Source organism: Tenrec ecaudatus, chromosome 12 (genome assembly GCF_050624435.1).
Source record: "Tenrec ecaudatus isolate mTenEca1 chromosome 12, mTenEca1.hap1, whole genome shotgun sequence".
NCBI lineage: Eukaryota > Metazoa > Chordata > Mammalia > Afrosoricida > Tenrecidae > Tenrec > Tenrec ecaudatus.
The window spans coordinates 32798644-32815566 of NC_134541.1; the positions used below are offsets into that span (position 1 = coordinate 32798644).

Below are 16923 nucleotides of genomic sequence, written 5' to 3' on the forward strand. Positions count from 1 at the left end.
CGTCTGCTTCTAAAAGGTGTAGAGCCTCAGAAATCCTAAGGAGTCATTCTACTACTCTCTTCTATAAGCCCCAGGCAAACTCACCGCCACGGAGTTGTTTCTGACTCACAGCGACCCTGTATACCTTAGTGGCCTCCTTAAAAGTCAGAATTAACCGGATAGCAGTGAGCTGTTACTGTCAGTCTCTGGTCGTACAAATAGTTAAGCACTTGACTCAGAGCTGAAAGGTTGACAGTTCAAATATTCCAAGTGAGGCCTCAGAAAACGAGCCCAGAGATCTGCTTCCACAAGGCCATGGCCTTGCAAACCCTGCGGAGCAGTTCTGGGCCAAGGTGGGGCTGCTCTGACTTAGAAGGGACTCCATAGGCAAGGGAATCACAGGCTGTCCTGTGCTTCCTTACTGCTCTAGAGGGAACAGGTTCACGTGGGGTGTGGTGAAAAGCATGAGAAACTGTTCGTGCCAGACTGGTAAGCGCAAGGAGGCGGCGCATGCTTACCTTGCTTCTTGGGTCATCTGACAGTGCACCTCTGGTACCATATCACAAGTGTCCTTACCGAGGCAGACTCAGCGCCGGGACCCAGGTCTCCCCCTGCATGCTGAGAGAATCTTCTCCCTGTCCTGCTGCCAACCCTTGCACCCCACCCGTCAGGGGAGCCCCCCCACCCAACAGAGTGGGGGGAAGGCTCTGCTCAGCACAGCTGGGCTTGGCTCAGGCAGAGCCAGATCCCTGAGCCTGAGAACAGTGTTTAGAACCTGACAGCCCAGTCCCACCCCTTGACGACTGGCTGAGCTGAGCTGCCTGCCTGCCTGCCTGCCTGCCTGCCTGCCTGCCGAGTTGGTGGCTGGTGGCTGACTCCTTGCCTTCCCCCAGGAAAGCACTAATTACAGCCTGGCTCACCCCAGCCCTGGCTCCTTGAGCTGTCACAGCCCCTCAGCCTCAGGGGACTGGCTGGAGTCTCTGAGCAGGTTGTCTCCTCTGCCTTCCCCAGAAGGATGGACTAGGCTAACTAACAGGGATGCTGGGTTGGTTCCTACCCCTCCACTGGTTCTCCAGGTGTGGTCCCCAGAAGCAGTATCACCTACAGCTGCTTGAATCGGAAACACTGGGGGTGGGGTCCCTCCAGGTGCTGCCGATGCTCACTCAAGTTGGAGGCCTGCTGGGCGGCTCTGGTCCTGGGCAGCTAGAGTAGACAGGGGTAGGGGTGGGGAAATTGTTGTGGACAGGTGACCCTTTGCAGTGGGACGGATCACAGCACAGGTGCACACAGACATCTCTTCAGGCATAAGCGCTGCTGACTCTCGACTGCGTTCTTGTGGGCAGGTCGCAATGTTTACGCATCCAGTACCTATTTATTGAGCACAGGCTCTTTATTGCTGAAGGCCCTGGGTCTGTCATGCTGGAACAAAACAGTGGGCATAGCCCACATCTCTACTACATAGATGAACTCACCGAACCCCTACAAGAAGCCTTTCAGTGACCTCCTGACCATCCAGTCATTTCCAACTCACCGTGACCCCATGGGACAGGGCAGGATGGCCCCTGTAGTTTTCCAAGATTGTAACTATTGCCTGAAGTAGAAAACCTCGTCTTCCTCCCTCGGAGCTGGCTGGTGGCTTCAAACTGCTGGCCTTGCCGTTAGCAGCCCAACAAGCAACCGCTAAGCCACCAGGGTTCCTCTGTTAGTTGCAGGGCTCGCCTTAGTAACTGACCTGGGCAGGTTGGCACAGGAACTGGCCCCGGGGCTGGTCTGACACAGGGCTGGGGTTGAGCTGTAGGCTCCACCTGTGGGGCTTAGCATAGATTCCAGGCTAGGCTGACTAGTCAAAACCAAACCCAGCAGCAGTCAAGTCCCCTCTGGCTCAGGCCCCCTCCCCATGTGGGCAGCCTGTCACGCCTTCCTTCCAAGGCTTGACGTGGCAGCGTTGGGATTAGCCACTGACTGAACACATTCCCTGTGTACACCACTGCAGGGCTCCTTGTGGTGCCATAGAGGACCCCTCCCCCACCCCCATCCCTGGGCACACCCTTGTGCAGGGGCAGGTTGTGGTGCACATTCTGAAGGGGAAAACGGCATGTTGGGAAGAGGGCGGAGTAGGTTGGGGCGATGGCCAACCACACCCACAGTTAGCAAACTGCTTCATACTGGTAGCGACTCTGCCCAGTCTTCATTTTCATGGGCATAGCCAGCCTCGCCTTTCTCCGTTTTGGTGTGTGGGCTTGAACCTCTGACTCTGTGGCTAGCAGTGAGGCTCCTTGGGGCACTGCGAGTGTGACTAGCTCAGCAAGCTGAGCTGGAAGCACCTTTCTGAGGAAGTGACACGGGAGCAGGGACATCGTCATGTCCCCATTTTCCTCATCTGTAAAATGGGGGATTAGCCCGTCTCTCTCAGTACAACGCCCTGCCATGGTCAATTCCGACTCACGGTGACCCTGAAGGACAGGGTAGCACTGCCCCTGGGGATTTCTGAAGCTGTGACTCTTTAAGGGGAACAGAAAGCTTCCTCTTTCTCCCAAAGAAAGGGGGCGGCTGGTGGGCTTGAACCGCCAACCTTACAGTGAATAGTCAATGCTTACCTAGGTGTGCCACAGGGCTCCTTGTGTCAGCATGGGTGTGATGCAAAGGTCTCTCAAGAAAACACGCCTGCGAAGCACAGTAGGTGCCTGTGTGGGGCTTAGAGCCTCCATTTCCTCGGCTACCTGATAAAACTGGATGGAGAGCAGCCTGCCCCTTGGGAAGGTCAGAGATCACAGGGAGGGCTCACTGGAGTCTGCCCTACCTTCCCCTCCATACCCGCCCCTGCCCTCGCCCCCTGCAGCCTTGTCAGGGCAGTCCAGGCTGCCTGGGGTCCTCGCTGTGTTTATTTGTATTATTCTGGCTCCACAGCTGAGGCTTCTAGCTCCAAATGACTCTTCTTCTCCAGGAAAATAGGTCGTTGGCAGCTCCAGCCTCCAGCCAAGCCTCACACAAAGGCGGCCTGGCGGGTCTGCTTGCTGACGCCAGCCTAGGGTTCCGGGAACCCGGGAGCATTGCCCAGGCAGTCCCTGGTGGTATCAAGTGAGGGGGGCTCTCTGGGGGCTCCAGCCCCCCCAGTGGAAAGACCATGGTCCAGTCACTTTCTCAGTGCCTATCCTGTCTCTGGGACCCCTGTGGAGTGTTGGGGCTTCCATGAAATGATAGATATCCAAGTGCCTTGCCCATGGCAGGCTTTGTCACCTCTGCTGGCAGAAGTAAAACGATGACACGGTGTCCCCAGAACGGTGGCTTTCATCTGTGCCACTGTTGACCCTCGGGCCAGGGTCACTCACTTCCATCCCATCTGTTCGGACCCATCACTGTCTGGGATGGGGTTTCTGAGCTGGCGACTCTTCACGGGAGCAGCCCATCACACCTGTCTTTTGAGGAGCAACTGGTGGGTTTGAACCACAGACCTTGTAGTCAGCAGCCCAACACCTAACCTACAATGGACAGTCTGGGCCCCTGATCTCTGCCCGCCCGCAATCCCCCTTCTTCCAGCAGACCCTGACCACCAGAGAGAGGTGGGGTTGACTGCTCTTGAGTGTCCCCTCTGGCTGCTGCTGAGAAGAGAGGGCAGGGGAAGAGGGGAGAAGCAGGGAGCCCAGAGGGAGCGGTTGGGTGCTCAGACTAGGGGCCCCAGACTGTCCATTGTAGATTAGGTATTGGACTGCTGACCAGGGGGAGTCCATGTGAGGAGTTTGGTCCTGGATAGGATCTTTGGATAGAGCTCCCGGCAGGACTGTTGGTGGGTCACATGCTGGCGTGATCTGGCCCAAGAAGCATCAAGGAGCAGGTGCAAGGGGTCGAGCGCACACCTGGGCCCCTTGCTTGTTTCTGTCCCCCTCGTGGCACTTCACCCCATCACTCAGTTGGACGGACTGGCTTGTCTCCCTCACTAGTGTCAGCTCTGTGAGAGCAGGGTTTCTTGTTTTCCTTCCAACTGTTGCCTCCCCAATGCCTAACACACAGCTCAAACCCAAGCCCACTGCTGTCTAGTTCATCACTACACTCTGGGTTTCTCAGGAGAATGCGCATCTGTATGGGAGCAGACAGCCTTGTCTTCCTCCCAAGAAGCAGCTGCTGGGCTTGAACTACTGGCCGTAAAGCTAGCAGCCCAACACCTAACCCACAGCATCACCTGGGTTTGTTGCCTAAATGCTTCATAAATACTGTTGAGGGCAGGAATGAATGATACAGGCTTCAAGTCAGACCTGCTGTGGTTGGTGGGGTGGCAGGATGGAGGGGGCAGCTGATCCCTGTCAAAATCTCTCGATGGGACCTCAGGCAAGTCGTCCTACCCCTGTTCTGCCCATTGGCCTCAACGGCATCTTGGCACTGATATCGGCCAAAGGTGATTTCTTGTGGACTCAGAATAAGGAAATAAGGCCCAGGCCCTCCTCCTGGGGTGGAGGGGGGCCGTGGACGGGAGGGCCCAGAACGGCCCCTGCCTCAGGAAGCCCTGCTGAGCGCCTTTGCCAAAGGCGCTGTATATAAGTAGCAGGTGGTTCAATTATTAGCCTTGCCTAATCCAAGCAGGTTCCTAATCCTGGGCAGATTTGTGTGCGCGCGCACGCACGCATGCGTGTGTGCATGTGTGTGTTGTAAAGAGCAGTAAATAGGTTCCTAATCCTGGGCAGGTGTTCATGTGTGTGTGTGTGTGTGTGTGTGTGTGTTGTATGTCTCGTAAAGAATAGCGTATAGGCTGCGCCTTCTGGAAGCCCAGGCCAGGAGCTGTCTCCTCTCTGCTCTTCTCCAGCAGCCCCTGGATATGAGTGATGGCCATCTACAGGGTCCAGGCCAGGTCCTGCCCAAAGAGCCGGGGACTTTGCCCTGCCCGCCACCTCAGATGTTCAGGATGTCACCGGTAACCTGCTTCTGTGCCCCACTCCCTCCAATCTGCTCTTCGCTGGAGTGGCCTTTTAAACACATAAATCAGACCATGGCACCCCCTCTGCTTACAGGTCTCCAGTGGTTTCCCTATGCGGGGGAGCGAGGAGAGCAACATAGCCTGGTCACCCAGGGCCTTCTGGGGCTGCCCCACCCTCTTCACCTTTGTTTTGTTCCCCTCCAGTGGGGCTGGCCTGCTGTGCTCATGAAGTGCTGTCTGGTTGGTTCTGACTCACAGCGACATGTGTGTGTGTGTATGTGTTGTGCAGCATGGGAAAACGCCATGGGGTTTTCTAGGCTGGAGTACTCTTTTGGAAGCAGATCCACCAGGCTTCATGTTCCCCATGTGCCCCTGGGTAGGTGTGAACCACCTACCTCTTGGCTAGTAGCTGAGTGCTTAACCCTTTGTAGGATGAGCCTGGAACCCTTACAGCTGTTCTTCCTTCACCCTGGGACACCTTTAGTCCCGGTCCTATCCTCACGTGAAACCCCTTTCTCTGCCTCAGCCCAGTCCCTCCCAGCCCCCATTGTCTTCAAGGGGTGCCTGGTCTGACCACCCTTATCTAAATGAGCTCACCTCTCAGTCTTCTGTTGTTCATTCATTATGGGTGCTGGTCTACAATCTGTCTCCCCTACAAGAATGTGTAAATTCCTCCCTCCCGGGAGGGGTCTGCTGTGGGCTGAAGCTGTATCTAGCCCCCACCTGCAGAGGAATGAGAATTCCCTTGAACCTCATATGCTGCCCAGACCTGTGGGTTCCCAAGGGGCACAGCCAGACGCATTACTCATTTCCCCCATACGGATGCTGGGCACTGTCATGTTTTGTAAACCCAAGCTCTTTTCAGGCAGCTATTCATGTTGTTCCTGTTTCAGATGAGGAAAGGGAGGCTCATTACGTGGTAGTGGTGGTGGCGGGACTTGAACTCAGGGAGTTGAAACCCATGCTTTGGGCATCCTGCCTCCCAGTCTTAGCATCAGAGGAAGACTGAGCATGTTCACCAGGTAATTCAACCTGCCTCCTCCTACATGCCTTGCTGGGTGGTCTTCGGGAAGGCTGCACCCCTAGTGGGCATCAACTTGCTCCTAGTTTACAGCGTGGGCCCTTCCCCCAGACCTGGCAGATTTTCTATGAGGCAGACAGATGTTGTCCTTGCCTAGTTAACTGCCCTGGAGAATGCTCGGCAGAGATTACTCCAAGGAAAGGCAGACTGCCAGGCCAGTCTTCTGCTGGGCCAATCTTTAGTAGTCAAACACTTAACCATGTGTACTTAATTGCCTCCCTCAGCAAGATTAGTTAGCTGTGAACTTACTTCCCACCCCAGAGCCCTCCAATGAACCGAGGAGGGTCCTGGGCTCCTGGCTCCCACAGACCAGAGCCTTCTTTTGCAGGGTGGGGGCACAGCCCCACCGCCCCCCCCAGCTCCCATGGGGTGCACAGAGTTGCCACTGGGGAAAAAAAGAGACTCACATGAGCCAAGAGGGCACAATTGTTCGTTCTTTTTTCCACCTCCAGGCTCCATACTGAGAGGCCAGGCCTCTTCCCCAGCCCTCCTCCTCCTGGTCCCTCATCTTCCTCATCTACTGCCCGCCATCACTCCTTAACTATTGCCCAGTGCCCCGCGGCGACACACATTCCTGCTCCGGCCGTCTCCACCCCCAGGACACGCCATCTGTCCCAGGGAGCTACCTGGCCACCTCCGCGGGGAGACCCCCGACCCTTGCCCTCGCCGGCCTGCCTCAGGCCTCCTGCTCGCTCCTTCTTCCTCCCGGCCCCTTTTCCAGGCGGCACCGAAGTCCTTCCTACACACACGCTATTTTTGTACCATCACTCTCTCCTTCCTCTCCCCCTTCCCCCCACATCCCCACTTACTTCCTGCTTTCCCTTCACCTCGGCCCGACTAGGAAAGAATCCGGCCCCCCTCGCCGCGCACCCCCCACCCCGCCCCGCGAGGGGCCCTTCAGCTTCAGGGCACTGGGGTAAGGGGGATGCGCCCCCCCAGTCCCGCCCCTGCGCATACACACACACACGCCTGGGCCGCCCCCTGCCTCCCGCCGGCGGGGAGCCGGGACTAACCGGGAACTGACCGCGGACCCGAGTCCGGAGGCGAGGGGGAGCCCGCCGCAACTTCCCCAGTCCACCTTAAAAGGCCGTCGCCGCCAGCTCGCGGCGCTGACCTTAGAAAAACAAGTTTGCGCAAAGTGGAGCGGGGGGCCCAGCCTCTGGGCAGCCCCCGGCGGCGCGTGCACAGCCTCCTGGCCCGCGTCGGCGGCGCAGGTCCGAGTCCGGCAGTGAGTGCAGGCGGCGGGGGGTGCGAGGAGGCTGGGGAGGGAGCCGCCCGGGCTTCCGAATTTGCACCGGGTCGGGGTCCGCGGAGTCCCGCGCCCCAGCGGGAGCGCGGTGGTCCGGGGGCCGCAGGGCTGCAGCCGCGGCCCGGGCGGGGGTACCGGAGCTGGGGGCGACGCTGTCTCCTGGGCCCCGGCGCGCCGCGAGGCCCGCGCTGCCTCCCCCGGACCCCGCAACCTCCTCGCGCGGGAAGAGGGGCGGCGGGAGGGGAGGAGGGGGTGGCCGGGCTGCGGGGGGCGGGCGCCGGGGCCCGGACGCTGCGGGCCGGAGCGGGCGGGCGGGCGGGTGCAGGAGCCGCCGGCGCCGCCGAGGAGCCCGGGCGGGGCAGCTGGACTGCGGCGGGGGCGGCTCTGCGCGGCCGGGGCGCCCGTGCTGCCCCTCGCGCCTGGCCGCCCGGCCCTCTTCCCGCGCCGTGCGTCTGGGTCTGCGCGCGGCTCGCTCGCTCGCGCACTCCTCTCGCTCGCTCGCTCGCCCGCCCGCCCGCACTCTCTCTCTCTCTCTCTCCCTCCCTCCCTCTCCCCCTCTTTCTCCCTCTCTCGGCTCTCTGTGTCTCTGGCTCTCTGCCTAGCTCCCTTGGGTCTGTTTCTCTCTCCCGCCGCCCCGCTCCGCCGGTCTCCGGCTTTCTTTCTCGCGCGCTCCGGGTCTCCCCTCGCCGGCTCTCCTTCGCTCCTGGGGGGGCGGGAGGAGGGGGGCGAAGCTAGGGGCTCCTCCGAAAAATCGCAGCGGAGGCGCGGGCTCCCGACCGCCCCGGGCGCCTGGCCGCGGAGGGGGCCGCCCGGCCGGGAGGGGAGGCGGGGGTGGGTGGGGGGGGGAGCCTTAGTCATTTCCCCGCTCCAGCCTGCGCCCGCCCGAGCGCGCACTCACGGCCGCTCTCCCTCCTCGCTCCCCAGCCGCGGCCCATGGAGCCCGCCGGCCCGGCCCCCGGCCGCCTCGGGCCGCTGCTCTGCCTGCTGCTCGCCGCCGCTGTGACAGGTAAGCCCCCCTCTCCTCTCCCCAAACTGTGGGCTGTGGCCTCGCAGCCCGCCCCGCGGAGCTGCTAGGCGAGCAGTAGTGAATGGGGTAAGACCGATCTGCCTGCCGCCTGGATTACAGATGCGGAAACTGAGGCCCAGAGAGGGCCAGCCACTTGCCCAAGGTCACACAGCCAAAGATAGAACCCCGCTTTCTGCCGCACACTCTGTCTCTCTGGACCCAGACCTGCAGCCCGTGGACCTGGCGCTGGGGCATGGGGCGGATTAGTTGGCTCTGCCAGCCCCAGCCCCATGGGGGAGACAAGCCGGCTGCGTTCTGAGCTGGGCGCCGCGCGCGCGGGCTTCCTTCCATGAAAGCTTTCTGGTGTAGGACTTGGGCTTGCCACACGTTTGACTCCTGGGGCTGACAGCGAGGGTGGGGGCAGAGGTCATCCCTGCGCTCTCTGGTGGGAACCGAAGCCCCCGTTGCGCCCCGGGAAGAGGGGGTTCTTTCCCCTGGTATGCAGAGTAAACAACCTTACAGTGCGTCTGGGGGAGGCGGCGGCAGCCCTGGGGTGAGCTGCTGCGAACAACAGATCTTGATGGGGACACACAGCGGCTTACCCGGAGCCGCTCGCTGCCTGGCTGAGCTCCCAGCTCCCCCTTCCCCACTCTCCTTCCTTGGGTTCAGCTTCCTACTTCCTGCGGCTTCCCCCAGCTCCTCGGCAACTCCCCTGCGGCTCAGGTGCTCGGCTGGGGCTCTTACCTGTGGCTCTGAGCGTGTCTTTTTGTTGGCCTACATCAAACACCTGGCTGTAGCCAGCAGGCGGGCTCTGAAGACTACCTTGTGTATTCGCCAAAGGGTGAGGTCACCGTTCAGGAGTCCCTGCTTCTTAAAGGGTTTTTTGCAAAACCTCGGGCCTCCTGAGAAGAGGGGGGGGGGGTACGGTACGGGTCTCAGAGAAGCGGTATGGAGGGGGGGGGCAGAGGGAGATCTCGTTTGTTCCGCCTGCCTGCCGAAGCTGTGTGTCTGCAGAGAGGTCTCTGTACCTCCTACCCTGGAGAGGGGAGCTAAGGATGAGCTCAGCATCCACTCCAACACGCCCCCCCCCTTCGTTTTGCATTTGCCTGGAGACTGGTAACCATCTTATAGCACAGGGAAAAGAAAATTTTTTAAAAATGGGAGAACTAGCAAAGAGTGGGTGGTGGGAGAAGTGGGGCAGACAGCAGCTCCTCGCTGCCCTGTTTCCCTGGGACCCTGGGAATCCACCTGGGCACCCCCACCCTGCGCTTCCTCTTACTCTTTCAGTTCTAGTTGGGTCCTTGGTGGGCGGAAGGAAACCCTGTATATTTCATGTCTCCAGTGAGTGGCCTCTCCAGTCTGTTCCTTCCTGCCCAAGCCTGCACATGTCTGAGTTCCTACCCCATCCATCCTGGCTTGGAATGCCAGTCCTTGTCTCTCCCCAGCTGAATTTTCCTGAAGGGGGACCAGCGCCCGAGTTAATTACTAAAGGCCTGTTCCACACCCTTCTCTGAGGAGGACTTTGTGGTTTAGTCCTTGGCCAGTAATTGGGGACACTGATTAACAAGTGCTCAGATGGGCAGCCTGCCTTTCCCAGTGTGCTGGCTGGGAATGCCGACACCCTGCTTGGGAGCCAATCGTTCCCCCCTTTTGCCTATAAAAACAATCTATAAAATGGTAAAGATTAGGCCATAAAACTTCCGTTCCAATCCATTCAGCATCAATAGCCTGAAAAAGTGGGAGCAGCAGAGGGGCCTAGATTAACTTTGAAATAAATCAATCTTTGGAGGTAAGAATACATTTCCTGGCTAAGGGTATCGGGGAGGGGACTGGGGTGTCACTGCCGCAGTCCAAGCCTCCTGGATGCCCTTTGCCTGGTTCTGTGGGGGCCAGTGGTCACCCCTGGGCCTGGCAGTGGAATTCACCTGGTTTGGCCAACAGCTGGGGCCCCAGACCCCTGCTCTGGTGGCTCTACACGTGGGATTTCTGACAAAGCAGAAGAGAGACAGGACAGAAGGTAGAAAGAAGGCAGTTGTCCAATTTTCCAAGAAAATGGATTTGTTCGAGTGAGAAGCTCAAATGTCAGGCTTAGCAAGGCGGCTTTGGATTGAATGGCTCCTAGTGTCTCAGGCAGAACTGTCAGCCTGGGAGGGGTCACGTGATGGCTGCTGCTTCACATGATCACCGTGTGAAGGGGGTTGGTCATGTGAATTTTCTTGGTTGGGGGAGGCAGGGCAAGAAGTTTCTAAAGATTGCTTCCAGCATGAGCAGCGCCAAAGAGAAATTCTAAAAAGATGCCAGGGTATTCTAAACCAGCCCCGGGTCTTGGAGCCAGTGCCGGGCCTGGGTTCTAGAGCAGCAGGGCAGAGGGGATGTGTGGAACTAGGTGAGGGTCAAGGGCCAGAGCTTGGGAACATGGGGGCAGTGTGATTCTGCAGGCAGCACACTGAGCCTGGGTGGGGTGTGGGGTGTGTGTGTGTGTGTGTTTACTCACTAGGGCCTCCTCCCTCAAGGCTTAGGATCTCAAGATCCTGCTGCTTCTGGGCAGACCTCAGGGAAGGGCCTATGCCCTCCTTCTCGCAGGCCTGAGGGAGGCCAGGCCAAGGAGGAAGGCAGCAGGGCCTTCTGCAAACCATTGCATAAGGGGTATCGGGGCAGCATGCTGGTGACTCCTCTGTACTTTCCTAAGTGAGAAAGCTCATCTCGCTTCCTCTTTCCTGAGAAGAGAAAGGGGGGGGCTTTGAACCCGAAGTACTGGGGTCATTGAAGGTGCCAAGCCATAGTGTTCTGGTGTTCCCTTGGGCGTTGTCCCCGATCGTTCCAGCGGCAGCTCTGTGGAAACCCCGAGAGCCGTTTCTTTCTTGCAGCCTTTCAGCTCCCAGGCTGCCCAGAAGTGAACCACATGTGGAGAGAAGGGAGGCGAGCCAGTGTTCCTCGCATGGCAGTCCCCTGCCACCCTGTGTGCTGAGGGCCTTACCTGCTTAAGCCCCTGAAATCAGCAAAGCCAAGCCTGAGGCAGCTGGATGCGATTCCCATTGTGCAGAGGAGGAAAATCGAGTCCTGAAGCGGATTACCCATTTTATCTTTGTGGGTGTTACGAACAGACCCAGCAAAACCAAGCTCCCTGCCATCCTTTCAGTTCTGACTCAGCGACCCAACAGGACAGGGTAGAACTGCGCCCCCCGCACCCCCCGTGGGTTTCGGGGACTGTGACTCTATGGAAGTAGAAAGCCTCCCCTTTCGCCCAAAGAACGGCTGGCAGTTTTGAACTGCCGACCTTGAGGTTAGCAGTCCAACGTGTAGTGTAGCTCACGAGGCCACCAGGGCTCAACTATATGATCCCATAGAAAACCAAAAGCCACCTCATGGCCATCGAGTTGATACCGACGCATCGCGACCCTTATAAGACAGGGTAGAACTGTCCTTGTGTGTTTCTGAGACTGGAATTGTTAATGGAGTAGAAAGCTCCATCTGTTTCCCAAGAAATGGTTGTTGGTTTCGAACTATCGGCCCTGCAGATCAAAGCCCAACACGTAACCACTATGCCACCAGGGCTCCGCTTAGATCCCACGTAGACAGATCTAAAAAGAATGCAGTATTTTTAGGCAGATAGCCTTTCCTAGTTAAGCTAAATGTTCTTCGTTATTTAAGAAGACCATAGGGGATATATTTGGTTTAAGATGAAAAGGTGATCTCCGGGTAATAGATTCAGAGGATTGCCCAGCCTCCAAGGCTCTAGAAAGTAATTAATTTCTTTAGAATTGGAAATCCTGTTCCGCGATTCCCCTTGCCCCCTTTTGATCCGGACTTGACTATAGAACCTTTGATCAGAAAGTTTGGTCATGGAAGCTGGGCACCATCCGGTTCTTTAGGCCTCATGGCCAAGGAGGTGGTTGCTGGTGGAGGCAGTTAGCCCCACATTCCGTTTCCTCCGCCCATGCCGGAGCCTCCTTCACCCATTGCTGCAAACAGACGGAGACCCATTGTTGTCTCATGATGGCTACTGACAAACCCTTCTGACCCCAGACACAACACAGTGAGTGAAAGGTAGAACAGAAGCACTAAACATAGCGTTAGGCCCGTGCACTGTGAGGTTCTGTGAAACCATGACTCCAAACAAATATATTTTATTTTAAAAATCACTTTATTGGGGGCTCATACAACTCTTATCACAATCCATACGTACATCAATTGTGTAAAGCATATTTGTACATTTGTTGTCCTCATCCTCAAAACATTTGCTCTCCACTTAAGCCCTTGGTATCAGCTCCTCATTTTCCCCTTTCCTCCCTGTTCCCCCTTGATAATTTATAAATTATTATTTTGTCATATACTGTCCAACGTCTCCTTTCACGTACTTTTCTGTTGTCTGTCCCTCAGGAAGGAGGTTATATGTAGATCCTTGTCATTGGTTCCCCCTCCCCCTCCCTCCACCCTCCCTTTTGATGGCTGATTTTTGCCCCCAGAAGTCAAACACCAGACCTTGTTTTCCAAGGTGCCCCTGTGCAGACTTGATTCTCCAGATTTCAGTTAGCAGCTGAACACGTTCATTGTTGTACCTCCCAGGGACTCCCTAAACCGGTGGTCCAAGTCCAAACCATGCCCACGGCAGGGTTCAAGCTCTGGGGACTTAGGAGACCCGGGGCCCGCAGGAGCCCTCCTCTGGGCTCACATGGAAGTTTGTAGAAGGATCCCTTCTGGGGCAGAAGATCTGAACTGAGTCACGGTGCTTCTCAGATGGCAACACTGACAGCCCCTTGGCCCTCACAGCTGACAACCGGGGAGTGACGTGGCTCCGTAAGAGCCCCCCATCTGGGCTGTCAGGCTCCGGAGCCCCCAGAGCTGGAATAGTCCCCACTTGCATCTTCCCGGTGCCCTTTCCGACAGATGGAGAGGGGGTGTGCAAGAGGAAGGAGTCTAAAATGTGCTACACGGATCCCACACGCACTGGCTCGCTACCTCTGGTGGCTTCCTGCGACAGGTTCTTTTCTTATTTGTCGTCTTGGACGGACGGAGGTTTTTCCTCCCTTTTTATATGCGCTCGGATTTCTGGCTTGTCAACACAGCTCCGATCATGTCACTTCCCCGCTCAAAACTGTTGAGTGGGTCCAAGTTTTCTTCACACACACGAACATAATAAGAACTTCAGCAGCAGGGCTGGGCTGTCTCCCTCACCGGCCTTCTTCCTAGCCCCCTGTGTGGCAATGAACTGGCCTGCTGCGCTCCTGCAAGATAGCAAGGCTTCCTCTCCGAGGACCAAGCTCTCTGGGTCATGTGTGTGCATTGGCACCGGCGGTCAGAGAAGGAAGCCCTGCAGTGTGGAATTAAACGCCAGTCCATGTTTACTCCAGTGTTCTGCAAACGTGTGTTAACGAGAGGCTTTGGGTTCGCCTAACACCCATTAGCATGTGGCCCAGCACCATCCAGTAGATGTTCGTGTCCAAAGCCATGCCCTCAGCTAAACTTGAGAGAGCTCCCGGTCCGTCTCTGCTCTCTGAAGAACACTCAGCTGCTGGCAGAAAGGTTGGAGGTTCGAGTCCCCCCCCCCAACAGCCAGTGCTTTGGCAGAAATGTCTGGTGATCAACTTCTGAAGGAAAAAAAAAAAATCCAAGGATGAAAGTGCAGTGAGCAGAGTTCTGCTCTGATGCCGTTGGTTAGAATATACTCTAATCGCCCCTGTGGTTGGTTTTTTTATATACAAACTTGGGTCTAGGTCCCTAGTGGTGCAAACTTGAGTCTGTGCTTGACTACTAACCAAAGGCCCTTTTGAATCCGCAGGGTGGTCAGTAGCAGGATTCTACTTCCCTATGATAACCGCCACTGATTACAACCTATGGAGTGCAGGCCCACTCTGATACCCCAGGGGTCACCTGAGTCAGTGAACAGCAATGGCGTTTGTCTTTCTGCATGCAAATTCATTAACCCCTTCAAGGTTCGAGGTGCGTCACCTCCTCCCCTTGCCTCAGAGGACTTCACCTCTGCTGAACCTTCCTTCACCCCGAGCTGTTCTCCGCCCCAGTCTTGGGCTTCCAGTTCTTCTTGCTCCTAGTTCTGTTGCTACCTACTGGTGTGTTTGACGGCTGGATTGTATTCAGCTTCTGCTCCGTTGGTGACTTAGCTTAGCATTTCCACGTTTAGAACAGTAGGAAACCCTGGTGGCGTAATGATTACGCTGTGGGCTGCTCACCTCAAGATCAGCAGTTCAAAACCACCAGCCAGCTCCATGGTAGAAAGATCAGGTTTTCTACTCCCTGAAAGAGTGACAGTCTCAGAAACCCACAGGGGGCAGCTCTACCCTGTCCTATAGGGTCGCCATGAGCCAGAATTGACTCCATAGCAGTGAGATGTAGAGCGGTATTTCCCCAAGTGGGTGACACTGCCCCCTAGCGGGTGTTGGGACAATCCAGAAAAGCTGCAGAAGCAGATACCTGCACCTTATCCTGGGTGATGGGATCAAGTACCAACGTTTTAAATGGCCACAGGGGCACTGAGTACAGTTTTTGTTCTCAAAAGAGGACAGTAGGCCAAATAAGTTTGGAAGCCCCTAGGACGTAGAACTATACTTAGCCAAATGCTAGGGCCTGGGCTTGGAGCCTGAACTCACAGGGCCCCCACGCTTCTGTCTCCTTGGTCCATTAAGTAGACTTCCTGTGTCTCGGCTTCCCCATCTGTAAAAGAGGGTTCACGTTAACCCTCCCTGAAGCAAGGATTCAGTCAATGCACATGGACGTGATGTTTGGAGCCTTGCCTGGCCCACAGGGAGCGTTCAATCCCTGCCACCCACTGTTGCCATCACTACCACCGGTATTTGATCCCATCTTGATTCCTTTGAAGTTGGGATGGCCCATCATACGGCCCCTTGGGCCTTGGGGGCCACGCACGATGTGCTGTCAGCCAGTAGCAGAGAGGTGGTTGCTGGACTCGGTCTGAGGCTGGGGCAGTGGAGGAGAGACCTGGTGATGGCCTTCCGTACCATGGCAGCCGTGGGAATCCCTGTGGAGCAGTTAGGCTCGGACATGCACGGAGTCGCCATGAGTCAGAATCAGCTCTGTTGCCCTTTGAAGCTCTTTGTTTCCTTTTGGTGTCTTAAGGGGCCAAGTGCGGCTCCTCACGTAGAACCAGTGTCCCCAAAACAACCAATGTTATTAAGGGGGTGGATGGCATTCAGTTCGAAGTCTCTCTGGTAGCTCTTACCACATTAGGGATGGACAAGTGACGTGAAGCCAGCTCTCAAAAGACTCAGTGCCATCAAGTTGCTGCCGACTCACAGTGACCCCACAGGACAGGGGAAAGCTGTCCCTGTGAGTTTCTGAGACTGTCACTCTATGGCAGTAGAGAGCCTCATCCTTTACCCACAGAGCGGCTGGTGGTTCTGAACTACTGATCTAGCAGCCCAGTGCCCAACCCACTGCACCACCAGGGCTAGTGTGATTTAATTGTCTGTTCTTAGAACTCGGCACCGTGGCATTGCCTGCCTCTAGGTGTCTCTGTCCAGGTGAGCTCCCAGGCCTGGGAGAGTTGGCTGCTCTCTCCTCCTGTCCTCTCATAACAGCCCCAAACTGCGGCTCACAGAGAGGAAGTGACTGGCCACACTCCCACAGCAGAGCCAAGGCAGACCTGGGTAACAGGCCAAACCACCTGCAGTCCCGTCTAGTGCTTTTCAACTAGGCTGTGCTGGGCCCCACTGTTCAAGCCAGGCTCTCACTGCCATCAGGTAAGGCTGACTGAGGGACCACCCTGTGGGTTTCCTAGACGGTAACTATTTACGGGAGGTGAAAGCCCCGTTTTTCTTTCTCAGAGCTGCTGGTGGTTTTAAACAGTTGACCATGTGGTTGGCAGACCCCGATTACCATGGGGAAATATGAAAACCATAATTGGCCTTCTCACTGCCAGCCACTTAGTGGGCTCAGCCCTTGGTGTGTCTGATTCTCTCTGGAGGCGCGGTCACCCTGACAGCAGGGTCAGAGTGTCCTTTGCAGGTCACTGAGGCAGAGCCACTGGGCCAAGGCCACACAGTTCATATCAGAGTCGGGATGGTGACCTGGATTGGTCTCCCCCAGAACCCAGGTGGTCAACTACCGCTGCTTTCTTTAGAGAGCTCTTCAGTGTGTGACAGGTAGGGAAACTGAGGCTCAGAGGTGCTGGCCTGCTGCCCTTTTGCTGTGCCTCTAACCTTTCTATTAATGAAGGTGCCCTCCTGGGAGGTGGACAGCAGGTGTTTCCCCTCCCGCCCTGAAGGAGGAAGCCTCAGCCTAAGGTACTTTCCTCTGCTCCAGGCCGTGCAGGGCTTTCTTCTATCTGAGCATCTCCCTGCCCCCACAGGATGGCTTTTCCCGGCAGGTGCCTTGCCAGGATAGGCATCCGGGTAGGGGGCAGAGCAGGTAAGGTAGGAGGTGGCGAGGAGACAGACTTGGTTCTCGTGTGTCTGAAATTTTCCAGCGCACCCATCTGGGGGCTCTGAAAGCCAGCTGCTGCGGTTGTGGCCCAGAGCCAGAGGGCAGTGGGTGGGGAGATCAGCGGGGGATGGGCATCAGGGTGTCTGCCATGGGGCTGCTGCCTCTCTTTGCATTTGGGGAAATTTCAAACATAGGCCAAATTAGAGAGGGGAAAGGTATGACAAACATGCATGTGTGTCCCGGTCTCTTCCTCCCAGTCAGCCAGAAACCGGGAGTCCTTCAGCCCATTTTACAGATAAGAAAAC

General features: G+C 56.8%; 1 protein-coding gene across 9 annotated transcripts in view; it reads left to right on the forward strand.

The window, feature by feature from the left end:
- Positions 1-6740: 6740 nt before the first annotated feature.
- The window catches only part of LOC142462208 (tyrosine-protein phosphatase non-receptor type substrate 1-like), a 47962-nt gene continuing 37779 nt past the window's right edge, over positions 6741-16923 (forward strand). For 2 of the 9 annotated variants that reach the window (XM_075563876.1, XM_075563882.1), the window contains exons 1-2: positions 6889-7180; positions 8140-8221. In XM_075563876.1, the coding sequence (XP_075419991.1) occupies positions 8149-8221 (73 nt within the window). In that variant the 5' untranslated portion in view covers positions 6889-7180; positions 8140-8148. The other 7 variants (XM_075563875.1, XM_075563878.1, XM_075563879.1 and 4 more) reach the window with 5 other exon arrangements.